Source organism: Rattus norvegicus, chromosome 5 (assembly GCF_021556685.1).
Source record: "Rattus norvegicus strain SHRSP/BbbUtx chromosome 5, alternate assembly SHRSP_T2T, whole genome shotgun sequence".
Classification (NCBI taxonomy): Eukaryota; Metazoa; Chordata; class Mammalia; order Rodentia; family Muridae; genus Rattus; species Rattus norvegicus.
The window spans coordinates 150,077,383-150,105,373 of record NC_141538.1 but is presented as its reverse complement, the minus strand read 5'-3'; the positions used below and the strand labels follow the sequence as shown (position 1 = coordinate 150,105,373).

The following is a 27,991-nucleotide window of genomic DNA, read 5'->3' as shown; positions in this document are numbered from 1 at the left end:
GCAGGACAGATGACACATCAGGAAATGCCATTTAGATTCAAGCACGGTGAAATTTTGTCAAGCAAAAATAGTCTTTATTCAAATTTAATGGAAACAGGGGCCACTATACTTTGCAAGACGGGGAAAAATAAAATTAAAAAAAATTCTTTCCTTTTTTAATATAAAACAATATAATCACAATACCAGAATATGGAGCTCTACAGTGTTACTTCCTATGGGCTATGCAGGTATCCATTTCTCTTGACTGTGCTATTCACAAGGTTGTTAAGTCCAGAAACAGGAAACCGAAGTGGTGGGAGACTGAAGACTTGCACTTTCACTACGTGGCACACATCAAAGGGCATCAATTCAAGGGCAAACGGCTGAGCTCACCACACCTACCTACGCCATCACTCCAGCCTGAGAAGCCGTCCAGGTGCCGAGCTCCCTGTAGCCGTGGCCAGGCCTGAAAGCCAAGGCGTTGGGTGTCCTACTGTGAGTACAGGGAGTTTGAGGAGCTGCTTTTCAGTGGAGCGGGAAGGCCTGGCGCCGGGAGGCGGTACCGAGGAAGCACTGAGATTGAACAACTGAGACACACCTTTGGGGAGTTAATGTACAGCAGTGACGGGTGTTCTACTTCACTCCTGTGCTACGGCTACCAAATGTACAAAAACTTCTCGGCAGTTCCAGCGCAGCATGGCCAGTTAGGACCTTGAGTGGGACCTGGATCTAGACCGGGAGGGCGACCTGGAAGCAGACCTGGATGGAGACTTGGACCGAGAGCGCGTTTTTGAAGCTGACTTTGACCTGGAGCGGGACTCTGCCGGGAGACTAGGTTTGGATTTGGAAGTGGATCTTGACCTGGCCCGGGGCTCTGGATTGGGACCCTCGCTCTCACCCTCAGCCCGGCTTTCCCTCTGGCCAGGCTCTGCCGTGGCATGTTCCCGCTCCTTTGACACTGAGCGGGACGGTGACCGGGAGTGGTCGGTGTCTCCCTTCTTCTTCTTGCTGCTGCTGCTGCTGACTTTGCTGTCCCGCTTGCTGCTATGCTTCCGGCTGCGCTCGCTCTTGCTGCGGCTCCGGCTTCGACTTTCTTCCCTGCTTCTCTTCCGGCCCTTCCGCTTGTCCTTGCTTTTGCTGCGGCTGCGGCTGCGGCTGCCCACTTTGCTGCGGCTGCGGCTGCGGCTCTTGAGCAGGCTCTTCTCCTGGCTGTGACCCCTGCTCGTGCTGCTTCTCCTCTCCTCCTCTGCTCTCCTCTCCTGGCTCCTGCTCCGACTTTTACTGTCATGGCGGCTGGGGCTGTGGCTCTTGGCTTTGCCAGCGCTGTCGTTGTTCTGGAGCTTGTCCTCTGCATGGTCTTTACTTTTGCTTCGGCTCTTGTCGGGGCTGCGGCTGCGACTGCGGCTCTTGTTGTCTTTGCTGGGGCTCCGGCTTTTCTCCTTCTTACTGCGACTGCGGCTCTGGCTGCGGCTGCGGCTCTTGCTGCGGGAGTGGGAACCCGACCTGGAAGACACAGTACTGGGTGAGTAACGAGCGACTAGACGCTTTCTAAGTCAGGAAATGGAGAGCGCGCAGGGCAGGTAGGGCACAGAAGCAGGGGAAGGATGGCTTCTGGACCCCCATTTCCAGGGAGGGAAGGTTGGAACACGGGGAAGCTGCAGGCCCACCTGGATCGAGAGCGGCTCTTTGAATGGCTGCTTTTACTGCTACCACTTCGGCTTCTGCTCTTCCGAGAATGTCTGCTTCGAGAGCGAGACCTGTGGTGGAGAAAGGTTTTTAAGACAGGGTCTCATTAACCTTGGCTGGCCTGAACTCACATACACGGGTTAGAAAAAGAAAATTTAAAATTGCCAGTAAGGGGGGTTGGGGATTTAGCTCAGTGGTAGAGCGCTTGCCTAGGAAGCGCAAGGCCCTGGGTTCGGTCCCCAGCTCCGAAAAAAAAGAACCAAAAAAAAAAAAAAAAAAAAAAAAAAAAAAAAAAAAGCCAGTAAGGGGCTGGAGATTTGCTCAGTGGTTAGGAGCACTTGTTATTGGAGAGGACCTGAGTTCAATCCCAGCATCCACATGGTAGCTCACAACCATCTATAACTCCAGTTTCAGGGATCCAACATTCTCCCTTGAGCTCAGCAGATGACACAGAGACATGGCCCAGCAGTTAAGAAGGTCCCTTGCTGATCTTGCAGAAGACCCAGGTTTGATACCCAGCACCAACATGGTGGTTCACAAATGTAACTCCAGTCCCAGGGGAACTGATAACCTCATCTAGCCTTGGCAGGTAGTGTGTACACACATAATGCAGACACACATGCAGGTAACCCCCACCCCATTTAATTATATAAAAGACTGTCTAGTTATAATAGAAAAGACTGTCTAGAGTCAACCAAAACATTCATTCCCTTCCTTCAATGAAAACATGCCTGCTCCACGGTTGAGCAGTGGTGCACTTGTAATCCCAGACACAAGGTAGAATGTTCCAGGTCAGAGAGACTTAACCTTCTGTTACATGACTAAGCTGGATCCCAGCCAGGAAATACTACAACGCGAAGACACCCATGGAAGAACCAGATAAATATATTGGTGAGGATAGTTATGTATTGTGTTCTTGGGCACTTTTAAATTAGCGCTATAACTTACAATGTCTTTCAGATGAACATAAATATAGAATTCAATACACACAAAGGACGGAAAGAAAAGAGAGAGAATTTTGCAAACACATTCCCACACTGGTCTTTCAACTTTGAGGTCTGAAAGAGACCATGGGAGAGGTGTGGGGAAGGAAGCAGTCAGGTACACTAGATGAAAAGCAAATAAGCAAGGCCCAAGCTGACGACAGCCGTCAGAACCACTCGAGGACTAAGATCATGGTCCCAGAGACACAGTAAGATCGATTTGCTGTTTCTAGACATTGCTCAGCACAGTTAACTCACAGAGGTGACAGGAGTTAGGTACAGAGCACTACTTGCCACAACCTCTCTCTAAAACCTCGAGCCCCAGCCTTGAAATCAGCAGGCAGCACACTGTGCTCTATGAACCCAGCTGTGGGAAAACTTTAACAGTGCATACACGTCACATCTTCTCTACTCTGGGAAACTCACCCCACACTTCAGGCCTTTATGAAACACCTCTCTCCTAGAAAGACACAGCCCTGCCTACCCGTCAACCCCAGTGTTCTGAGCTGTCTCCATGAGGGTCCTTACTGACCCCAGATCAGCTGTGCTGGGTCACAATGGCCATCACTCGCTCACTGCCTGTTTTTTCCAGAGAGGACAGGGATCAGATCTGAGCTCAGCAGATGACATGGAGACATGGCCCAGCAGTTAAGGTCCCTTGCTCACCTTGCAGAGGATCCAGGTTTGATACCCAGCACCAACATGGTGGTTCACAAATGCCTGCTTAATCTGGAGGGTCCCCCCACCCTGTTTTTTTTTTAAAGACAGGGTTTCTCTGTGTAGCCCTGGCTCTCCTGGAACTCACTCTGTAGAGCAGGTTGGCCTTGAACCCAGGGATCCATCTGCCTCTGCCTCCTCAGTGCACCACCACTGCCAGCTTCTTCTCCAGTTGCATATAGGAACAGGTGCCCTTGCCTTACTATGTGCTTCTAGCCAAGTTTATGACTCAGCTCCCCAGAGAAAGGTGAGAGGCCACGCAGTCCTGTCTCAGAAAGGACTTTGCTTCTGTTTGTGTTTGTGATGTAAGAGGTTCCCGAGTCTCACAAACTGTTCAGTTCAAAGTCCTGAGCCACTGAAGCACATGGAGTCATGCCAGGAAAGCCAACAGGAGAGCATGAGTGGGCTGTCCATGATAATCAACTCACGATATGTCAACATACCTTGAGTGACTCCGGCTTCTGGAGTAAGACCGGCGCCGTCTAGAACCTGGCTTGTCTTCAACTAATCTGATTTTTCTGCCGTTGACTTCAGTTCCATCCAACTTTTCCAAAGCTCTTTTCATATCAGAGTAAGACACAAATTCAATCACTCCTTCGTTTTTGCGTCCCTTGTGAGCATCTGCATACGTCACTTCTCCTGCCTGACGCATATAATCCTAAAGGAAAAAAATCCAAGTTACAATGCAGAAGGTGAGTGAAGCTGTGGGGTAGGGGGCAAAAGCAGCCCCTGTCCTTCTGTCCCTCCATGGAGCAGGCCTGTGTCCTCAGCAGTCAGTGTGGCCCAGTGCGTGCAGAGCCGGAGCAGACGTGTGAACAAAGGAAAGTGAGTGCAGTTTAGTGGTAGGGATGGATCTGGGTAAAGATGTGGCCTAACGTCCCAGTGACATCTGTGGTCTGTGTTCGCTTTGTTAAGTTCTGTTCTGTATTTGTAAACACTGAGCATACAGTTTGTGTCATTTGACTTATCTGCTACATCACAAGCATGTCTGTCAGCATGATACATAATCTTTTTTTTAAAGATTTATTTATTTATTGTATGTATGTGAGTCACTGTCACTGTCTTCAGACACATCCTGTAACAGATGGTTGTGAGCCACCATGTAGTTGCTGGGAATTGAACTCAGGACCTCTGGAAGAGCAGTCAGTGCTCTTAACCGCTGAGCCATCTCTCCAGCCCATACATAATCTTCTAGTCACCATCCCACCCCTCCATGTTTCTGAGGGTTTCTCAGTGCAGTCCATAGATTGTGATCACTATCCACAATCCAATCAAGAACACAACACCTCTGTACAAAAATTTATTTGCAGAAGTATGGGTCTGAGAAAAAGGCTAGTAGCCATTCGAACTAGGTCATGCACAAGTGAACACAGATGCAGTCATGGTTAGCTCAAGATGGGACTGCCACGAAAAACTAGGGAAAAGATGAGTGGTGGAGAGCTGGGCCAGCGTTACTATCTTTACATTTTGTGTGTGTCTTGCATGTATGTATGTGTGCCTTATGCACGCCTGCAGCTCTCAGAGGCCAGAGACAGTACTGGGTCCCTGGAACTAAAGTTAGAGGCTTTGCTCAAACTCAGAGATCTACCTGTGACCTTAGAGTTGTGAACTGTCAGTCACGTGGCTGCAAATGTAGCTCCTCTGAGCTGCTTCTTCTCTGAGCCCTTGGGGTCCCTGCTTCATTTCAGCTACGCCACACTTACAGAGTAGTGACGGCACCAGCAGCTGTCACAGTGGGTGTCGCACTCCAGGTGCTCACTCTGTATCATAACCACACAGACACACCCACCTTACAGACATGGACAGTAAATTACAACAGCTGTTAATTGTTCAAAGTCAGTGAGGTCTTCATCTGGGGCACAGGGGCAGGAAAAATCCAGTATGGAATTATTTTTTCATGAAGCAAATGGGGAGAGGTTAATATAAACCCAGAAAGACATGCTTCAGATCATGGCTGTGGGTAAATTCTTCAAGAGTTGCCTCTTAGCTGGGCACGGGAGTAGACACTTTTGATCCCAGCACTTAGGAGGAGTCAGAGATAGAACTCTGAACTGGAGGTCAGCTTGGTCTACAGTGAGTTCCAGGACAACCAGGTCTACAGAGGGAAGCCCCTTATCATTAAAAAAAAAAACAAAAAACAAAAAAACAAAAAACAAAAAAAAAAAAAACACATAAATAAATAATGGAATCAATTTTTCCTCCTGAGACAGGGTTTCTCTATATAGCCCTGATTGGCCTTGAATTCACAAGAGACCATCTACCTGCCTCTACTGCCTGGCAAATTCTTTCTCTCTCTTTTTTAAATGTTTTATTATTTTGTATGTATAGGTGTTATGCCTGTGTACCACATGCACACAGAGTCCCTGGAAGCCAGAGTAGGGTATCAGACATCCTGTGAATGGAGTTAGACAGTTGTGAGCCACCTTGCAATCCCAGGTTCTCTAGAAGGGCAGCCAATGTTCTTAACCACTGAGCATCTCTCCAGTCCTCTGGGACCAAATTCTTTTTTTTTGGGTTCTTTTTTTTCGGAGCTGGGGACCGAACCCAGGGTCTTGTGCTTCCTAGGCAAGTGCTCTACCACTGAGCTAAATCCCCAACACCAGGGACCAAATTCTTAATCTTGTTCTACTATGTAAATAAAACTTCCAGGAGCTGGAGAGATGGCTCAGCGGTTAAGAGCACTGACTGCTCTTCTAGAGGTCCTGAGTTCAATTCCCAGCAACCACATGGTGGCTCACAACCATCTGTAATGGGATCAGATGCCCTCTTCTGCTGTGTCTGAAGACAGCGACAGTGCACTCATATATAATAAATAAATAAATAAATAAATAAGTCTTTAAAAAAAGTAAAACTTCCAATTCTCCATAACAGTAAGATAAACATTTCTAACCCAATTTATACAATGTGATATAAATCTATGACCTTAAGAAAAGATTCATTCATTTTTACCTTATGTAGATGATGTTTGTACACCATGTGAATGCCTAGTGTCCAAGGAGGCCAAAATTAGGCCCTGGAGCCCCTGGGTTAGTTACACAGTTGTGAGCCGCCATGTGGTGTGGGAATTAAACTCAGGTCCTCAGGAAGCACTGCAGCTACTCCTAACTGAAAGCTATTGCTCCAGCTTCAAATTATGGATTTTAAAGGGGAAGATCCCTTTAATGTTCTTAGTGTTTTCAATTTCCTTATCAATGGCTAATATTTTTTCTTTTTGCTTTTTCTAGACAGGGTTTCCCTGGCTGTCCTGGGACTCACTCTGTGCAGCAGGCTGGCCTTGAACTCAGATCTACCTGCTTCTATCTCAAGTACTAGGATTAAACGTGTGTGCCACTATCTGGCTATAGCTAATATTTTCTACACCTAGGACTCCTTTGACTTTTAAAACAAAAGTATGTTAATAACTCTAAAACCGAGCCTGGTGATGGAAGACTCTGATTTTTAGCTACTCAAAGGGGTTAAGGACAAGGTCTGCATAAAGAGTGAGTTCAAGGCAAATTAGAGTTAACTTCAAGAAAAAGCAAAGAGCATCTGAACATGGTGATGCAGGCCTTTAAACTCAGCACTCAGGAGGGAGAAGCAAGGTTCTCTATGGAGTTCAAGGACAGGCTTGGCCTATCCGGTGAGACCTGCCTCAACACCGTCCTTTCCTTGCACAAAAGGGGAAGAAGGCTGGGTAGATACAGTTCAGTGGTATGGCACTTGCTCAGCGTGTGCGAGGGTCAACCTCTAGTACAACAGTTTATGTTAAATAGTTACAGTAAAACGGCATTTTGTAGTTGAGGAACCAAGATAAGGGACTTGTAAGATCATACAACTGGTAGGATGCAGAGGTAGGAAGAAGACCCAGTCTTCTTCATTATCTAGTATTTTCATTTTCCTGGGAGAGAAACTGCTCAGGTACAGAAGCAAAGCCAACTAATCTAATGACTTTGCTAAGTGGACCAAAGAAAATATCATCATCTTCAAATAATCCATGTAGACACATGCCAGCAAGAGCAAGGAAGACCAGGAAGAAGTCTTTTTCTTAATTTTTCCTTTTATGTGTATGAGTGTCTGTGTACCATATGCATGTGGTACCAGCAGACAGAGAGGGAACTGGAGACGGTGGAACTGGAGGTGGAGATGGCTGTGAACAGCCATGTGGGTGCTGGGAACTGCACTTGTTCTTTAAGAGAGCATCCAGTGTTAACTGCTGAGCCAGCTTCCCAGCCCCTAGAGTTTTACCTTTAAATTATGTGCATATGTATGCATCTGTGGGTGGTAATGTGCATGTGACTACAGGTGCCCGTGGAAGCCAGAAGTCACCACATTTCCTAAAGTGAAAGTTACAGGTGGTTGTAAGCCTCCAGACTGTAGGGCTGGGAACTGAATTTGGGATTTCTGTAAGAGCAGCAGGTATTTTTGACTGCCTCCAGTGTAGGTCCATAATTGCTAGGTTATCTTTCCACCCCCAAGGGCTAGCCTTTTATGCCAGACTATTCTCAACTCATGGGAGCCTGCCTGCCTCAGCCTCTGCCTCCCAAGCGGTGCACTGAAGGTGGTGCAGAGTCACACCTTAGGCGTCTCGGCATTTCATCTTGGTTAACCTAAAAGTTGTCTGTAGCAAATCTGAAAAAGATCCTTTAAGATAAAATGAATGGCTAGGTGGTGCCTTTAATTCCAGCACTCAGGGGCAGAGACAGGCAGATCTTGGATTTAGAGGCCAACCTAGTCTATAAGAGCAAGTTCCAACATAGTCAAGGATACACGGAGTAACCCTGTCTCTGAACCCCCTACTCAAAACACCCCAAAACAAAACAAAAACAAAAACCCAAACAAAGCATAGCATGAATGTAAGGAATTCCTAACCACTCTTTTCTTAGCTTAAAAAGAGACAACTTGTCTTTCGTTGTCTTGAGACCACAGGGTTAAGACATTTCTCAACAAGTCCCCTTCCCTACCACCATTAGAAAGTAACACTGTTCTCAAGAAGTGAACTCCAGCGTCCTGGATGGGCACAGCAGCAGAACTTAACTTTTTCATTTGTGTGGTGCTGAGCTTCAGTCCAGAGCCTTATGCACACCAGTCAGGTTTAAGTGCTCAGCGCCAAGTTAAAGCCAACTTTGGGCCCATTATTATTATTATTATTATTATTATTATTATTATTATTATTATTTCATGGGCATTGTTGTTTTGCCGGTGCGCAGATGTCAGATCATGGAGTTACAGACAGCTGTGAGGTGCCACATGGATGCTGGGAATTGAACCCCCTGTCCCTGCCCCTCCCCAAACCCCTAGATCTTGGAATTTTTGAATAAAAATTTCTTTCCTTTTTAAAATTATTTTATTTTTTAGGCAAGTCTCACTATGTAGTCCTGACTGGCCTGGAGCTCACTGTGTAGGTCAGGCTGGCCTCCCATTTATGAAGCTCTGCTGGCCTCTGCCTCCCAAGTGCTGGGATAAAGTGTGTGCCACCTTGCTCAGCCCATAGTAACTATTTCTCAAGACAGGTTGACCCCACCCACTTTGAGATAAGCTGCCATTTCTGGACCTCACTATGTAGCCCAAGGTGGCCTACTTCCCACCTTGACCACTTACCTATGCAGACAACCATGCCTGACTAAGAACACAGAATGACACTGGCTGGATAGTCTCGTTGTGCGACCCACACAGAAACTGAAAGTAATGTTCCTCTAGCTCTGGTTTACAGAAACGCAGGTTGTTAGCCTTTTCTATGCAGCTCCTCCCTGTCATCTCTCTAGAACACTCTCTGCAGTGGACAATTCTATGTAATACAAATGATTCCTTGGAGCCATTGGCGTCCACATAAGTAGAGTATGAGTGGTTTTAATATCTTTTGCACTCCTACGCCCACATAAATATACTTGTTTCCTACCCTTACCCATGCCCAGCCTTGAAGAGTTAACTAGGCCCAAACCTTTAGATCTTGCCAGCTGCATCGACTTGACAGATTCTCCACAATAAGTCTGTACTCTGTGCGAGTAGGAGGACCATATTTATCTCGGCCACTTCTTCGATAACCATATCCACCTTCAGACGGTTCAAACAGACACATCATACAGTGTAAGAGGAGATAACACAGAGCACTCTTAAAACATGTGACTCACCCCCTTCTAACAACGGCATGTGTATATTAACTAAAGCCTCACCTTTAATTTGAGCTTAAACACACACACACACACACACACACACACACACACACACACACAAATCAGTAAGTTATAGGCATATACATTCACCAGTTTATATTTTAAATTAGCATGTATTAATTAAGAAACAACAATTTAGGAAAAGCAAATTATTAAATCAGTTACTATTATTACCCATGGTGATTAAAATTTTCATGGTTATTTTTTATGGAAAGAAAAGGTTGTAGGCACCTATCTCAGTTAATCTCCTCTGTGTCTGAGGGCGCCATACCTCCCATGTCTAAGGAGTATGACTGTGGTCATTGCATGGCTTCCTATTTTTTGGTTAGCCAAGGGTGACCCATGAAAAAGTAACCCAGGTCAGCAAACAGAACAGCTGGTCATCTTAGCCTCAAAGGATTCTTTTAATTAAAACTGAGGTCCTTGTTAAATATATGTCAAATTGCATTACGGGAAATATTTTAAATAGTAAAACAAATTAATGACATCAAATATTAAAATTTTTTATTTACAATTCTGTATTTTAAAAGATATACTCTTATAGAAACAGCTTAAATATCTACCTTTAAATCATAAAACTGCTTTAAAAATTAGCATTTATAATAAAAGTATGTTATGATACATCTATAAATATATCCTTCAAATGCTTACTGCGTCCAGAACCGTAACTGCCGTCCCGACGTGGGCCTCGGGCATGCTCAACAATGACTCGTTCACCACAGAGGTCTTTGCCATTCAGTTCATAAACAGCATCATCTGCATCACGCAGATCATCAAACTCCACAAAACCATACCTACGAGAGAGCAAATAAAAACTGGTTGGCATCAGCGGCATCCAGCTTCACTAATGTTGTCAGAAATCAACGAGGTTCATGCTTAGCACAGGCTGGGGGTTGCAAACTAAGGGCCAATTTTCTCTTTTCTGTAGCCAAAACCACCTTGTCTTTGTGCCAACAGGCACTAACTGCAGGAGTCAGAAGGCTGTGTTAAGTCTAGCAGGAAGGCTACTTGGTTTAAGGAATCCGTGTGTGCCTCGAACAGCACACGAGAACTCCCCTCTTGCACTCTGACAGTGGTGTGTGTCCTAGGTGCAGCGGGACTCCCCATGCTGCATTAACCGCTGAGTCATGGTCAAGGCAGGTGAAAGTCAGTGTCTTACGTCTCTTTTGTCAAAGTTTTTTTCAAGGTTCCTGTTTTCCTACCTAAACAAATTAGTCACAAATGAAAAAACTCTTTTAGAAATTACTAGCTATTTACTTCCCTGTGTGACTCCAAGTTTGTTTTCATGTTTGGAAAGGCTGGAGTGATCTACATACAACTGGACCATGTCACATCACTAGGTACTTTCCAGCAGAAATAGGGTGATTTAATACATGTGGGGGAAGCCCTCTCCACCCCCTAAATCCTTTTCATGCCTGCTACAGACTAGTTAAGCAAAGTACAGAATCTGTAAAATACTTACAAGCAGGGTTAAACTCTCTTGAATTAATTTTAGTTTGGTCTATGAAAGGACCTGCTTTGTGTGTACTGTCTGTATTTTACAACCAAAATCATCCTTTGGATCCAGCCAATCACAAAGGAGTTACAAACCAATTTTTCAGACTCTGACAAGTTTGTGCACACAGGCAAATGATGCTGCTCTGTGCTCAAACATACTGACATTGGACACAGGCCCCGAGACTTGCCAGGGATGACAACGACAATGACGACAACAACAACAATCTCAGGAAATCTTTGGGGCAGGGTTGGGTGGTTAGGCAGGGTTCACAGTGGAATCCTGGCTGGCTTTGAACTTCCCATCTTAACTTCCCGAGTGTGGGGATTACAGGTATGCATGTAATATGCCTACCTAGTTTAGTTTCTTGAGTTTGTGATATACTAAGTTAACATGTCAAGTGAAAATTCAGAATTGCCCAAATTCACCTTAAGTAAAGAGTTCTTTCCAAACAAATCCTTCAATGTGCAGGCCAAGCTTTGGAGAGTTAAATTATGTACACAGTGTTCTGCTACACATCAGAAAAGGGCACCATGTCTCGTAGATGGTTCTGATCTGCCATCTGGTTGCTGGGGAGTACCTCAGGGCCTTTGGAAGAGCAGCTCTTACCCTGTGAGCCATCTCTCCGGCCCCTGGAGAGATAATTTCTTTAATCACTTTTGGGGACGGGGGAGGGGTTGAGTGTGTAACTCGGAGGTCACTGCAGGAGTTGGCTCCCTTCTTTCACCGAGTGCGCCCATCCCAAAGACTGGATTCATGTGGTCAGCCTTGGTATAAAGTGCTTTTACCCACTGGGCTATATCTTGGTCCCCCGTTTATTTTAGAGGTGTTTTTATGCTGAAATGTCTGAGTGGTATTCAAACTTAAGAGGCACTGATTCTCCATTAAAAAACAAAATAAACAAAACAAAAAACAAAAAAACAAACAAAATAAAGCAGACACACTTAGTTCCCTAACAGGACATGTTTTCAGAACACCTGCCCACGTAGCTCTGTGGGATCTTTGAAACAGACTCTACAGCTTAGGAGAACGGTCTTGAGCAAGCACACTGCTGCCATTTGTCAAGAAAAATAAAATAAAGCCTTTCCACTCACTCACTGTTCTCAAAACTGCCTCTGTCACTAAAAACCCTCAACGGACATGACACTGTAGCTGCCTTTCCCCTTCCTAGGTAAAATGAGTCATCAGGGAAGTGATCATTTAAAAGAGACAATTTGTTTTTTAAGAAAAGGTCTTACTATAACCCTGGCTGGCCTTGAACTCTATTATATAGAGATCCTCCTGACCGCTTCCAGTGCTGGCATTAAAGGCATGCCCTACCACATCTGGCAAGGTGAAGTTTATCAAAAAGCAGATTAAAAAAAACAAAGCAAAACAATGAACCCAACACTACGTTACTTTGGCTCTGATTAGATCTATTTATATAGATCATAAAGCACCACAAAGAGTGAAGTATGTCCTTCTGTAACTGCTGACCAGTCCTGCATCTATTCTGCTTTCCTCTGCTCACAGCATCCTGCCCTTGGCACCAGGTGAGAGGCAGACAGCAAGTAGAAGGATAAGCAAGAACACCTGCCACGAGCCCAATGACATGGCTCACTCGCTCTCTCTCCCTCTCTAAGCGGTACCCTTTTGCTTAGTACCAATGATCAGAAATGACTTAGTATAAGGTCCCAACAGTACTGATTCCTAAACAAATAAATTACAAAAAAATTAAAAAATTAATTTCCTCCAAACAGCTAACGTTTTTAACTATAAACCACAGAATCACAAAATCCAAGGCCCTAAACTGCAGGGCAACCGAGGCAGGAAGCCCAGCTGCCGTGGGCTCAGGGAGGCTACAGCTTAGACTCCAGGGGATGCAGCACTCAGCAGTGCTCATGTGACCTTCCTTTCAGGGAAACCTGTGACAGCCTATCAGGGAGGCACAGTCATTTAAACATAGATCAGTGCTCAGACAGACCAGTCTCGACCAGCTGAGGCTGAAGCAAGATGCAGGACAATTTGTGATGCCAGAGGAAAATGACCCGTGTAATCTTTCCTAATATTTACTCCTAAAAACTCCCCAGGGGATCACTTAGTTATTAGTTGACTAAGCCAAATAGTTGACTTAAGGTCCAATTTATTTAACAGAAAACTTTGGTGGCTTCTCTGTGAAATGCTTTAAAAATCTATCAAGGGCATTTTAATGGCAAAGTTCAGACTAAAGACCGAATCAGGCATCAGACTGTCACTTCTGAAACTGGCAGCCTGGATGGAGCTGAAACCACAATAATACCATAGAGAAAAAGCAGAATGGTGGGGAATGCCTCTTCTGAGGATGAAGAGACACTGGGTCAGGTATTTCTACCAAAGCACTCTCCACTTGGCTTTGCATTCTCCAAGCAAGTCCAGTGAATGGGCTCTGAAAGGCAGCAGCCTGGGTAACAGTGATAAAATATCACCGCATACCATTCACTAAACATTTTCTATTCTCAACAATGTGACTTTATTTAATATTCATAGCATGCAAGAGGCAGGTACCAGTAACCTGTGTCACAAATGAGAAACTGAGGCACAAGTGAACACTCAGCAGGGTGGTGAGCAGAGAGCTTTGACTCCCATCTGTAAGATGGTCAGCAAGCCCTGGCCTCTGGTCTGGCTGTAGGCCCAGCTCTGTTGGAATGGACGCAACAGCGTACTTATTTTCTTGGTGCTTAACTGTCAAGTGAGCGTGTATACTACATACAACTAAAGGTTTGTCCCAACACATGAGTATGAGAAACATTAAAATCTGCACTCCTCTGAGCAAGGTCTAGGTCAAAAATAGCACCCAAAGACAGGGATAAACTTAACCTTTTACTTACTGTCTTTTAAAACTATGGAACCCGAGTTTGTTTTAAACACCTTAGCAGTTCTTCAGCTGAATTTTCACATCTTCAAAAAGCAAATCTTTCTGATGGTTATCAGTGATTCTTCAAAAACCAACCTGCACTCTTCCTAATAAATGATTTTTTGTTGCCCCCCACCCTCAGCCCCGATTTCTGTGTAATCCTGGCTGCCACTCTGTAAACCAGGCTGGCCTTGAACTCAAAGCTGGTTTGCCCCTGCCTCCTGAGTGCTGGGATTAAAGGCGTGTACTACCTTTGTATGGCTAATAAAACACTATTCCCTTTGTACTTTACAGCAAATAACATGAAACTGACCTATTCTCAAAAACCAAAAACAAAGCAACAAAGCTCTCTGGAATTTTCTGTCTAGGTAAGGAAGGATCCGAGGCACGAGTGTGACTTTATCACACGACACAGCACCTGGTGGGATCTGTAAGCCTCAACACACACAACTTGGATGGATAGATCTCTCTATCCCACGGCTATAAACCCACGGCTGCTGCATTAGGAGGACTGTCAGGAGACTCCAGCATGGGAAGGATGAGTGTGAGGGAACTGGGGAGAGAGGACTTCAGTGCAGGTCCTATCTAGCAGAAACCATACCTCATCTTACTCAGGGTGGCAGCATTTTATGCCTTCCCTTACGCTGTGTGAAAGCACTACCACACACACAACACTTCAACTAAAGAAAACAAAAAAATCTTTTCTTAATGTTACTTCTATTGTGTCTTCCCAAAGTGTTTTCCTCTGATCCTGGCATATCCTGTCATAAGAATGAGGGGAGAAGGGAGAATTGGTATCACTTTCTCCTTTAAAAAAGTGAGCTTTATGATTCTGAAACAAGTCTAGCAGGGTACCAGGACAGCATGAAGCAAAGCCATGTTGCTTCTGTAGCTGCTCAGATCTTTGGTCCATTCACATCCCTGTGCAATGTTCTAGTCTTCTTCATCCACAGCTGATGTAGTCCTCAGGTCAAACTGAAAAAGCACGACTGGAATGATGTGTTTTCAATCCAAGGTCTCTTAAGATGTCCACTTTAGAAATGTTCATCACATTTCTTGCAAGAGTTACCACCTAGGCTCACAGCGCTGCCAAAGAGGCTTTCTCTGACCCCAGTACTTGTAAATACCAAAGGTCCTGACCACCACCAGGTTTGCCTTTTCCTTTATGTCCTACTGAAGAGGACGACACTTATCTCACCCTCTTCACATTGGTTTAGGGCTGTCTGTCTTCCAAACCCTCTCATTCGTCAAGGAGACTGAGAAAAGGCCTAGGGGAGAATGATAAGCACGGCTGGCCTGGGGTTGAGCTACTCAACTAGCTGACTGAGCAGGTGCGACTAGAAGGTGCTGCTGGGGAGTGGATACAAGGAGCAGGAAAAGCAAGCCTCCATGCGTAACTGCGGACACCCACCAACACTGCTTACCGAGGAGCATGCCTCGGATGGTCTCTCAATAAGGAAAATGTGCCCCTTTCCACAGTGGATCTCTGCTCACCTTTGTCCTAAAACTGTGCCACATGCTTTTCTTTGTATGTGGACATGAGAGTCCTCAGCCAAGCATCAGCAGGATGTGAGTTTTGCTTTCCCAATGTGGTGAGCCATTCCCACATTCACTCATTTTCCTTGTAAGAACCGAACCTCTCCATGGCTGGTCAGGATTAGGGATGTTGCTGTAGCCAAGGAAAAATTTTCATCTGTTGAAGTAAACCCACAGGGTGGCTTGAACCCTCAATCTAGAGCCAGTAGCACTGTATTTTGAGGGCAGAGCCCTTAAATCTGCCCTGAAAGAAATGGTATTCAGTGAACAGGAATCAAAACAGCTTTCAAAGCACTCAGTAGATCCTAGGCTTCAACCAACTTGGGTCTTAAGAGGTGAAAAGGGCACAATGACAGGAGAGCAGAGAGTAATCTTGAGAGCTGCATCCAGTGCACAGAACCCTGTAGAACTAAGACAGCTCTACAGCCAACTCTCGTGCTCAGGTGAGGCCAACCTGGAGAAGCTTGTGAATGAGAACAGTGTAAGTGCCCTGACCCCATAGGTCTGCAGCATTCCAGGGTATCAGCAGCCAGGCCCTCACAGCACATAAACCAGTGTCACATTTACTGCTTAGCATCAATGGTCATGGATGTGAGCTGGCTTCCGCAGTGACTGAGGGACTTTACAACCCACAGTGGCGAGCTGCTGCTCCAGGAGCAGGTTCCTGAGACCCTTTCCTATTCTGAGACAGGAAGGAGGCTGTTCTTGGCTTTCTGCCCTCCCTTTTTCTTTAGTCTCAGAGGAGGGAAGGCCATCAAGGCCACCCGGAGAAGGTGGAAGACTTACCCGTGCTCACTCAGTGGCAGAGCTGGGGTGCGACTTCAGGGCTCACCATTACCCAGCCTGGGGCTCTTTCACGTCGGCAAACTGGCAGTTCCCGCACACCAAGAGCTCTCTGATTAGAGCTGGTGTGGATTCCTGGTCTGCACACGGTTGGCCACAGCTCAGTCTGCACTTGATCTTTCCCCACCTTCAAAGAAGAAAACCTACCTCATGATTTCTCTCTTCCAGAAACCTTGATCCCTGATTCACTCCCAACAACCTTGCAATCATTTCTGACTACTCTCCTCTGGTTATCCACTGTGTCTATTGTTAAGTTCAATCATTTTCCCATTGTGCTGGGCCTTGGGACTGTATTCCAGACTACAGCTATTTTCATTCAGGCAACTTGTTTCTACACTAGAGTGGGAAAAGGCAGCAGCTAAATTACTCTGTTGCTTAGAAGTCTATGTCTCCTGATAGCTTTACAGCCTTCTAAACACCTTGACTACACAAGCTCAATCCTTCTGCCCTTCCTGCTTATGGCTGAGAAGCACCTCCTTCAGGAGGCCTCAGCACCTTGCATGCCTGATGCTCACCCAGCCACTTCGCTAGCACTTCCATCACCTTTTCATCTTACAAGGAAGGAAATGCTCTTTAAGCCTTGTTTCTTTCGGTTGTACTAATCTTGTCACTTCATTATGAGGGCTTTCACATAACAAAGGCTAGTACCTGTTGGCCATTAGCACAGCACTTGGCTTACAGTAAAGAAATGTTTTTATTATCTGTAATATTCCATTTGTTACTCATGATAAATTCGAAGAGTGAATTATTTTTCTCACTCATGAAGAGATAACTAAGCTTGGAGAGGCCAGGCAGCTTGTTCCCAGCAGGGAGCTCCTATGTGGTAGAGCTGAAAATGAACCCAGGCTCAGGACTCTTGAATTCCAGTTTTACTTTAAACCACAGGTCCCAAAGCCTTTGAAAGGCAGATGGCTTCTCCTGTTCTCCCACAGTCCCAAATAGAATCTTTTCTATTTAGTAAGCACTGCTGCTTGACTTAACCATAATCTAACCTCAGATAAGCCAGGTGGTAGCAGTTTTTTGATACAGCAAGGTGAAGTCTCCAGAGAAAAAGGACACTGGTCTCGGGGTAGGGTGAAGCACTCTAAGCTGGGGCATGAGACAACCGGGTTACTTTCACTCTTGTCTTTTGGTTCCCATTAGCCAGTGTCAGCCATCTGGTCCTTCCGAAAACATGTGTGGGTTCAGAACATAACAGACTAGAAGAATAGAGGAAAAATAAGATTATTCTGTGCAATCTCCATTCTAGAGGTCCCACATCAACCCCTGAAGTCTGTCTTTGCTTCTGAGCTCAGCAACAATTAGATCAGGATAGGGTGGGTCCTTGGGGCTGGCTGTGCCGATATGAGTGGTCGTCAAAGAGAACACTCAAGGACACAGTTCATTAGTTGTGCAAAGGAATGGTGACTGGGACCAAAATATTTTATATTTATGAGTGAATATTAAGAGGGGGGGAGGGTCAGAAGTCAAATACTAGGTTTACAGACTTCCAAATGCAAAGACTTCAGTAGTAATGGATGATACATATCTAAGACCTGATTTATTTTTGACTAATTCCAAGCTATTCCACCCCACTAGGACTCTTTCTTTCTTCAAATTCCTCTTAGTAATAACCAATTCCTATTTTTCTGTCTTGCTATTTGTCAAACATCATAGGAAACACACATTGCTTTACTCAACCTTCCCAACTCTGAGGGCTGTTGCCACTCCTAGACAGAGAATTAAGACTTGGAGCTGTTGCTGGGTCTCTGGTCAAGGCTACTCAAGATTCTGAGTCTCTAAACTCCAATCCTAACCTACAACCTGCACCCCATCAGGCTCTGCCCCCTCCCAGACCCAGTGAAAAGTAGTCCTTAACACGAGAGGCTGGAAAAGCAGGGGCTCCAGGAGCACAGTAAAGGCAGTGACACCCATCCTGTAACTGGAGAGTGTGAATACTAATAAGTTGCAATATTTTCTACTAAGCTCCCAGTAGAAACAAAAATAACAATAAAAATTTCAACAGTTCAAGGGCTCTGAGCTCATCAATGGATTAATGTACTAATGAACACACAATGTGATGGAATTATCAGGAGGTACCGGAAACTTCTGCAAGTGTGGCCTAGTTGGAGGACATAGGTCATGAGTGTGTATTTGGGGGACTCATAGGCCCTTTCTTGTTTCTCTGTCTTTTGATCATCACAAGGTGGGCAGGCAGTCTCCACCACACAGGTTCTAGCTGACAAGACATTCTCCTTAACCTTTAAAGCCCATAGCCAAGGAACCAGCTGAGTGGACCCAGATCTAGAAAATGGCCAAAACAAGTCTATAAGTTTATGTGCTCAGGAATTCAGTCCCAACAATGAAAAATGACTAACATGAGATATATCATTTGATTGAAAAAAAATCTACTGACACACAGCTAAATTCAAGACTCAATGGAAACTGAAGCCAGGGCCTTAGGCTTGCTAGAAAAATATTCCACCAGAGTTAAATCCCCAGCCCTAGCCCAGGGTCCAACCACACTGCAGATAACAGAGAATCTCTAAAGGAATATTCACAGGAAACAATCATTATAAGAAATAAAACTTACTCCAGAAGAAGTAGATTTTTAAAGTGTTACTTTGTAATTGTTCGGACAACCTATCAAGTCGCTTTTATCACCCTAAAGGCTTTACAAACTCAGCAGGCTGGTGGTGGTGTGGTTCAGTGTTGCAAAGTTCTAGGACTGTGTAGCCCTGGCAGTCCTGGGAATTCTGCAGACCACCAGGCTGTCCCTGAATGTAGAGAACCACCTGCCTTTGCCTCCTGAGTACCAGGATTAAAGGCAAGTCCACACAAGGCCTTGAAACAACACTATTAGAGAGCTAAGTCTGCTAACCTCCTTTCCTGAGCTCTTCCCATATTCTTATCCTAGGAATGGGATGCCTACAAAATAACACTATTTAGTTTGAGGAGCAAACTATACTCATTATAATCTCCCTGTCATGACTAAATGGTTATTTTAAAGCAAAAAAAAAAAAAAAAAAAGGTGCTTTCCTTATTTAAAGAAGCTTGAGGCAGTTGGGGTCTACAATTAGACCTATGTCTCAATTTTCTGTCTCTCAAAAGTCTACACTGAAGTTCATGAAGCTCAAACACAAACTAAAAACAAGTGTACAGCACTTATCATTACTAATTCAGAACACATCTCGGAACACAGAATAACATGCATCACCATGTCCATTATGCCCACTCACCAAAACAAGCACATACTCAACAAACAGTGCTACCCAAATCCACACTAAAGCCACACAGAGTGGGCTCTAAACAATGCAGGGAGCAGGCTGTCTGTCAGGTGCTAATAAGCTTGGTAAGGCTCATACCTCTGGGAAGGCTTGGCTGTTTACATGTTGCTCTTACTGGGTAGCGGTCTATTCTATTCTTTTCCACATCAATTCTGTTAAAGATGCCAAAGCCATGCTTTTTCTTGGAGACAGATTTCCCCCAACAGGCCATTTCATTATTTTTACAAAAATGTTAAGTTCTTTTAGCTCTCCTGCATCGCTGTACCAGATAATACATGCCCGAGTCCTGCCCACCTTGCCAGGCTGCTTTCAATGCTCCCTCAGTCCCCCTCCTCTTCTGGCACCAGCTGTAAGTCTTTGGCTATCATCTCTAGCCTGGGGCTTTCCCCTCAGCCCAGAAGGCCTTGCCTTAGAATATAGCTACATAAATCCAGGACACACTCCAGCTCTTCACTTGAAGGATACTCTAAGATCAGAGGTGCAGGGATGACAAGACACTGAAACGTCTGCACACTGACACACATCCTATTGCAGGTAGCCATGACAGCCTGAGGGTTAACCACTCCCTATTCATTCTCTACCAAGGCCAGCATTATAAAAAGTAGAACTGTCTCACTTGAGGCTCATCAGTTTATTAGAAGCCTCTAGAAAAGACTACAGGGTGAACAGGCCAAGGAACCCAGATTACCCCTGTAGGCAGGAAAGGAGCAACAGGAGAAAAGCCTGACTGTCACTGCAATGCTATGGCTAGCGTGTGAATGGAAATAATCCGCAGTTTCCACGCTTTCAAATCTCATCCTGTAATCTTGTCCTGTCAACCACAGGCCTCAGTTTTCACGTTAGCACAAACCAGGGCTACCACCTGTTTATATAAAGTACTCTGATATAGTTAGTTGAAATAGAAACTGTACAGCTGGTGAGACAGGACAATGGCTAAAGGTCACGCCTGGCAACCTGAGTGGAATCCTGGGAAACCACAAGGTACAAGGAGAACTGACTCCAGCCAATTTTCCTGTGATTTCCACAGACGTGCCATAACATGCCACCACCCCCATAAATGGATTAAAAAACCATACATACAATGAAGCTGTTAATATTTTCTTGTTTTTAGAGTTCAGTGTTAGCTCACACATAAGTACCACTCCTGACATTTTCTCAGATATGTGAAGCACCTTCCTTTTGAGAATGCAAAATATAATTGTCTGTGCAAAGTTACCTAGAGCACCTCAAACCCAAACCACATATATTATCCAGTCAAAACTCTGGGCATTAAGAAAGGTACCTCATGTAGTTCTCATTTGTGTGGTTATCTCAAAGAGAAAAGAACAAGACACTAAACAAAACAGACTTTTAAAATGTCTTGACCAAATAATTACATGTAACGTTTATTCATAACACAAACTGAGGAAAGAACTAGGGCCAGGGTAATTTCTGTTAGAAATATTTAGATATAATTTAAAGTATAGTCTTGTTTCTTGGTATTGATTTCTCAGAAAAGTTTAAATCTTCCATGTTTTGGGGAAGAAGTAACATAATAAAAAGGACTGCATTTGTAATGGTTATAGAACTATTACAACAATGACAGAACACTACTGTATCAAGGGCCCTGTCTTTTCCTTTCCTTTTTTTTATATTTATTTTATGTATACGAATACACTGTAGCTGTCTTCAGACACACCAGAAGAGGGCATCAGATCCCATTACAGATGGTTGTGAGCCACCATGTGGTTGCTGAGATTTGAACTCAGGACCTCTGGAAGAGCAGTCAGTGCTCTTAACTGCTGAGCCATCTCCCCAGCTCCCTTTCTTTTTCTTTTCTTTTTTTTTTTTTTTTTTAAAAGACAAGGTCTCACTCAATCCTGTTGAGTAGCCAAAGATAATTTTGTTATATTACTGATTCTGTTGCTTCCATCTCCCAAGTGCTGGGACTACATGCGAACACCACCACACCTGGCTAGCTTTGTTGATTTTTTGAGATAGGATTTACTTTTTTCTTTCCTTTTCTTTCTGAGACAGGGACCCATTCATCATATTGCTGTGATTGGTTTTGTGCTCCTGGCTCAAAAGATCTCCACAGTATTACTTCAAGTGGCAAAGACGGTAAACAGTACCATGGCTCACTGCCAGTGGGGTAGCCATGATGCAGACATTCTTAGCCACTGCTGCTTTTCTTGAACTGGTAAGGTTATTTTTGTTTTTGAGCTGGGGTCTCACTATGTGGTCCTAGCTGGCCTGGATCCCACAGAGATCTGTTTGGTTCTGTCGGTTGGGATTAAAGGTATATACCATCAGGCATTAAGAACTTTGTGCATTCATTTCCTGTGGGACTAATGAATTTTGTTCCATGAAAATGTGTCGTAAGGCACAGTACCAAAAAGGTTTTCATGCATATGACATCCAATACAGGGCTATTTATAACAGCTAATATTAGGGGACAACCTAGGGGGAATGGCTAGGCAAAGTACAACTCAGCTAGACAAGGAATTTTAGGCAACCAACAGCATAGATTTCAATATAACTATGAAAGAATCACACAAGCCAAAGTAGAAAAGGGGGCACACAAGCATGGAGATGCACCTCCGCTGCTTAGCATGCATGAAGCTCTGGGTTGATCCCAGCACTGCTGGGAAAAGGTGGACCACATCCTATAATAATCCCAGCACGTGGGAGAGGTAGGAATATCAGAAGATAAAGGTCATCCTTGGCTACAGTTGTGAGTCACCATGTGGTTGCTGGAGACTGAACCTAGGTAGTCCCGAGAAGCAGCCAGTGTTAGTAACCACTGAGCCATTTCTCCAGTCCATTTCTTCCCTTGTTTAAGAACTCTTGATTTCTGAATTTTCTACTAACCTTGATTTACTGTTTTTAAGCACTTGGGTCTTTTTTTCATTTAGCCTAGGAGAATTGAGAACTTCACAAAGTAACTTTTGACTTAGACAATATGTATAGCTTGTAGGTAATTTAGACAATGTAAAAACCAGGAAAAAAGCCCGTATACATACATAAAATTAGATAAAACATACAAACTATTGGTTTGAAAATTAAGGGCTACCAGAAAATGTAAGAATACATATTTATTTTTATGCCCAAATCCTAAAAATATGCAATTAGTTTTACATAAAGAATATTTTCCAGTGCTACATATGCATAAAATAGCGAAAATCAAAAAATGATCTAAATGTCTTCTAACCTAGCTTTAATTGCATATACTAAATAGAATTTATATGTAGCATTTTTATATAATCATAATAAAATCATACTGTAGAGGTAAAAGGCGTGGCCCAATGGTAGAGTGACTTGCCTGCCATGCATAAAGCCTTGCACAATACAATTCATCATACAAGGCAGGTTGCTGGAGACAGAGAATATTCACAAAGACAGACTTGGTAGCACATACCTCAGAAAGCAGAGACAGGTGGATCTGTGAGTTCAAGACCAACTTGGTCTACACAGTAAGACCCCATCTCAAAAACAAAGTAAACAAAACAAAAAACAAAATGAAAGGAAGAAATGTACAGAAGCTGTAGAGGTGACAAGGGCAGGCCAGGCGCCCCAATCGCAGACAGGGTCATCTCAGATGACCTTTTCATTTTCCTTTCTCCATGTCAGAAAACAGTTAAACACAGAAAACTGTCACAATGGGAAATAGACTGTACTTTGAAGAAAAAGTAAAATATGAATAAAGACTCTTTTTGTTTTGCTTATCAGGACAGGGTTTCTCTGTGCAGCCCTGGCTGTCTTGGAACTCCTCTGTAGACCAGGCTGGCCATAGATCCTCCTACCTCTGCCTCCTGAGTGCTAGGATTGTCAGTCACCACGGCCCAGCCTATAAGGAAACTTTTTAAAATTTATATATAAGGTGGTTGGAGAACTCTAATAAAGTGACTCTCGTTAGGTAAGAACTAAATCAACACAGAACCAAATTCCTACAGACTCAAATTCAAGTGGGACACTACTTTTAAGGCTGGCAGATAGCCCATGAATGCAGTAAGGTAATGGTAAGTGGGGCTTCATTAAGGGAAATCGCGCCCTTTTTTGGCAGCGAGATTTCAGCTCACCAGAAACCCATAATCTAGAGTATTAGCTCAACTAGACTGCCTTTACTCTCTCTCTACAGAACAAGGCATTAGTCCATGGGGAAAATACCTGGGGTAAGTTCTGTGGTGGCAGTGATTCCTCTCAGCAAATAAGGCCCAGTGACAGGGATGGGGAAACTAACTCACTGTGAGTTTTTAAAACACTCCTCCTCCCCCAGTTCTATACCACTTTAATTTTAAACAAAGGTAAAGACAAAAACTATCCAGTAATACCAGAAATTAAAAAACCCCCACCAATTTAAAACTTCCTACTGAAACTCCAACTGTATACCACTTCACTGTCATGTCAAATACAGACTCACTTTCTCTGGAATGCTTTAATTAATGATTAAGCCAGTTAAAGAAAGAAAACGTCAATAATTTGAACTTTAGCTATTAGGCAGGTAAATCACTTAAGGATGGAGTAAATTTTACTCAAAAAATGAAAAGATCTGTGACTAAAACTACAAGTTATTTGTGGCAAGAAACTGTTGTACATAAAAACAGCAACCTTCCACATATCACAACAAAGTGATTTATTAATAAAAAAGAAAATTGATACAATCCACATGTAATCAAAGCCCACAAAGCTAACATAGAGCTGAAAGGTACTAATACTTTTGTCTCCTTGAAACTCCCAGAATTCCCTCTGGTCTACTCTTGTCCAAAGTGGTACCAGGTGGTTTATCAGGCAGGTAGGAATATAGGAGACTCTAATCCAATCATGTATGGTCAATGTGGCCCCAGGGAGATTCTGCATCACACTTGTAGTTCCCTGAAGAACCATCTGTTTCCAAGTTCTCTAAAACAGAAGCAGGTTGCCTGGCACAATAAAGTAGCAGGCAAGAAATGTTGAACTGCTTGTACGTGTGTCCTCCCTCCACCCCCACCAAAAGAGAGGCAACAAAATCCTTTCCTGGACAGTGAATCTTCATTCTGCAAGTATAAAGTATGTTACCTAATTAATTCTCAACTTTACCTACAACCCATCGGCCCACACCTAAGATACCTCATTTTAACAAATGTGAACACTTTAGCAATTCTTTAAAGCCGCATTAATCTAAAATCTGTTTTAAAGTTTCAATCCAGAAAAGTTCAAAGTCACTTTCCTGTAAGGAGATATGGTCCCAGGCTTAAGACTATGCACCTCCCGCCCCCCACAGCTACATTTTCCTTTTGTTCTACTGCTTCCTTTCTTCTTCCCAGCACCTCCATTATCTGTCTTCTTCCTGGAAGTCATTTTCTTTGCAATGATTTCAGAAAGACACTAGGTTGTATTACATGGAATTAGTGTCTGTAACAGCTGTCTTTAAACCCAGAAGTAACTTCCATTCCTTATTTCAACCTTGATCTAGGATGGATTTCATGCACACCATTATTTGGCAATATAAGACTCAAAGTTCCTAAAAGACTTAGACAGTAAAAGTTCTGAGAGTGTCTGTCCTCTCAGACTTCCCTGAAGTGCTCCAGGCTTCCCTCCAAGTCTCTGAATTCTATTCATGATTTAAAATTTAGTGTAGGGGTTGGGGATTTAGCTCAGTGGTAAAGCGCTTGCGTAGCAAGCGCAAGGCCCTGGGTTCGGTCGCCAGCTCCGAAAAAAAGAAAAGAAAAAAAATCTTATTCTCTAACTTTATTTTTATGTGTATGGATGTTCTGCCAACCTATGTAACTGTTTACCACATGCACGCCTAGTGCTGGAGGACAGGTGTCAAATTCTCCTGGACTGGATGGAGTGACACTTGTGAGCTCCCATGTGGATGCTGAGAATTGAACCAGGGTCCTCTGGGTAAACAGCCAGTGCCTCTAAGGATGGAGCCATCTCTCCAGTTCCCTAGTGTAAAACTTTTAATAGTTGTTTCTGGTTTGGTGTTAAATTTCTGGGTCCTTCGTGAGGTTTGATCCCAGCTAGATTATGTTACGATTACGATTGGTCCTTAGTGGACCACTTCAATTCCAACATAATGTATTTCTGGACATTTCTTTTTTCATTTCGAGCCTTAGTAAATCCATACTTCAAAGCTCATTTTAAGGAACATTTATGGGGTTGGGGATTTAGCTCAGTGGTAGAGCGCTTGCCTAGCAAGCGCAAGGCCCTGGGTTCGGTCCCCAGCTCCGAAAAACAGAAAAAGAAAAAAAAAAAAAAAAAAAAAAAAAGAAACATTTATTTTGGGCAGGAGAGATGGCTCAGTGGTTAGTTAACAGCACTGGCCGCTCTTCCAGAGGACCTGGGTTCAATTCCCAGCACCCCCACGGCAGTTCTCAACTGTAACTCCAGTTCCAGGGGATCTGACACCCTCACACAGACATACATGCAAGCAAAATATCAATGCAAGTAAAAATAAAAATAATAAAGGAAAATCAATTTTAGTAAATTATTCTACATTTTAGTTGCCTGAGTTTTAAATGAGAACAAGCATTCCTTGAATCAAAATGCATGTCAATCATAACAGGTTAGTCAGGAACAGTTGTCTTCTTCCTCAATACATGTAGTACAGTCCTGGGTATCCTGCTGGTGCATTAGTAACCTGGTCAAGCGGTCAGTTTTGCCCTGCTACCTTTTTCAACTCTCACCTACTCCTTGAGAAAAAGACCTCAGCAAATACACCGTACCGTTACAAACACTAACCAGCTAAGATGTTTCCCAAAGACTCTATTATAGCAGATGGCAAAAGCTTTATACGTTTTCTACCTTCCCTTCCTTTTTATGAATGAGAAAACAGGTTCAGAGAAACCAAGCCACCTGTCAAAGAAACAAATTGAGGAGCCAGGTTTGACTCAGACTTATCTGGCTTCCAAAACCCACGTTTTCCCCCACAAAAGTTATTCTGTCAACTTAAATGAGCAGCAGGGAGGGGAAAGTGGAGTTTAATCTCTCACATGTAGGGTAAGTATCACAAAAACAATCCTCTCTCATGTCGCTGGTACGTTCTGTAAAAACTATTAAGGTCACCAAACAAAATGAGAAATTGTCTATGTGAATCGAATCCAGCATTCGTAAACATTTTATTTAAGTCTTGTTCTCAGCAAGGAGATTCTTCTAAGTGTCAATTCGAAACCCAGTTTTGAGAACGTGTTGGCTCATATATAACTCTTACTAAGGTATATTTCTTTTCAAATGTCAGTTACTGCTGATCGCATTGGACCAAACGCAAAGTCTAAAAAACAAAAACAAACACAGCAAAAAACCAAGGGTTCCTCTAACATTCAAGGTTTAGTGCTTCCGATGCCGTTTCGGTGCTTAATACCTTTCAAGTCCTACCTACTATTTCTCAGCTCCCAAGCAAAAGATGCTCGAACATCCTCCAGGCCTGACAACTCACCCGTTTCCCCCGAAACCTGGTAGCCTCTGCTAGCCCTGTTTCGCCAAAGCAGATTAGGAATGAATACAAGCCTAGACCGTACGGGGAAAGCTGTTAAGTAGGCAATTTAAAAATGTGTCTCTACCTGCACCAGCAGTCGACGCAGACCTAGCCAGGAGGGACCCTATCCACTCAACAAATCCTACGACAGCATTATTTTCTGGCGAGTTGGAGAGCCAAAACCACAAAGTAGAAACCCTGTAAGGACTCACTCAAGATAACGAGCTAGGACTTTAATTTACTCTAGTAAAGGGAGCGGGCAAGGCTTTCAGCGCGGCAAGACAGTACTTTCGAAACTGTCGCTGCACTACTAAAACTGGAGTCTCCCGCCCAAAAAAGTGTGGCACATGGAAAAGCCAGAGCTCCTGTCCCCAGAAACACGCGCCGGGAGGGACTCAGGCGGGTCAGGCTGGGAACCAGGGACAAGAGAGCCGGAACCCTCATCTGCTCCCGGCAGCCCCAGAGCGGGAGGCCCGTCTCACTTCGGAGTCGAAACAGGCCGCGGACTCGCTGTCCAGCGACGGAAACCCAGGCCTATCCGGCGCCCGGAGCCCCGGCCTAACCCGGGCCTCCGTTCCCATTATCCCGCCACCACCCCCGCCCGCGCAGGCGCAGTGGGAGCGCTGGGCCTACCCGCGCCCCGGAGGCGCCGCCGCCATGGCGGAACGGAGGAGGCCGGCGGCGACTTAGTGCCCAGCGAGCGCCGTGCTCGCGTCCCCGCGGCCTCCCAGCTACTGCCGCGGCCCAGTCAGCCCCCCGGCCGGCCCCTCCGCCGCCCTCCTCACCCGTTCTTCAGATCCACCTCCAGGATCTTCCCGTAGCCCTTAAAGAAGCGCTCCACATCGCGCTCCCGGGCCTGGTAGCTCAGGCGGCCGATGTACACGCGCGGCATTCCGGCGGCGGCTGGCCCCGGCCCCCCTCAGGCGGCGGCCGGCGAAGGGAAAGCGCGGCGGCGGCGGCGGTAACGGGCGGGCGGCGGGACGGACGCAGCCGAAGCCCGGCGACGTACGCGAGCACGTAGCTCGAGAAC

General features: G+C 44.6%; 1 protein-coding gene across 5 annotated transcripts; it reads right to left on the bottom strand.

Moving 5' to 3' along the window:
* Nucleotides 1-52: 52 nt before the first annotated feature.
* Nucleotides 53-27,991, bottom strand: Srsf4 (serine and arginine rich splicing factor 4). 5 transcript variants are annotated; one of them, XM_087550043.1, is made up of 9 exons: nucleotides 27,747-27,991; nucleotides 17,253-17,459; nucleotides 16,204-16,387; nucleotides 15,376-15,661; nucleotides 10,166-10,308; nucleotides 9,283-9,395; nucleotides 3,809-4,023; nucleotides 1,647-1,736; nucleotides 53-1,482 (listed from the first exon to the last, which is right to left on the bottom strand). In XM_087550043.1, exons 7-9 carry the CDS (start codon nucleotides 4,015-4,017, stop codon nucleotides 684-686), a joined length of 1,098 nt encoding a protein of 365 aa, XP_087406169.1. In that variant the 5' UTR covers nucleotides 4,018-4,023; nucleotides 9,283-9,395; nucleotides 10,166-10,308; nucleotides 15,376-15,661; nucleotides 16,204-16,387; nucleotides 17,253-17,459; nucleotides 27,747-27,991; the 3' UTR covers nucleotides 53-683.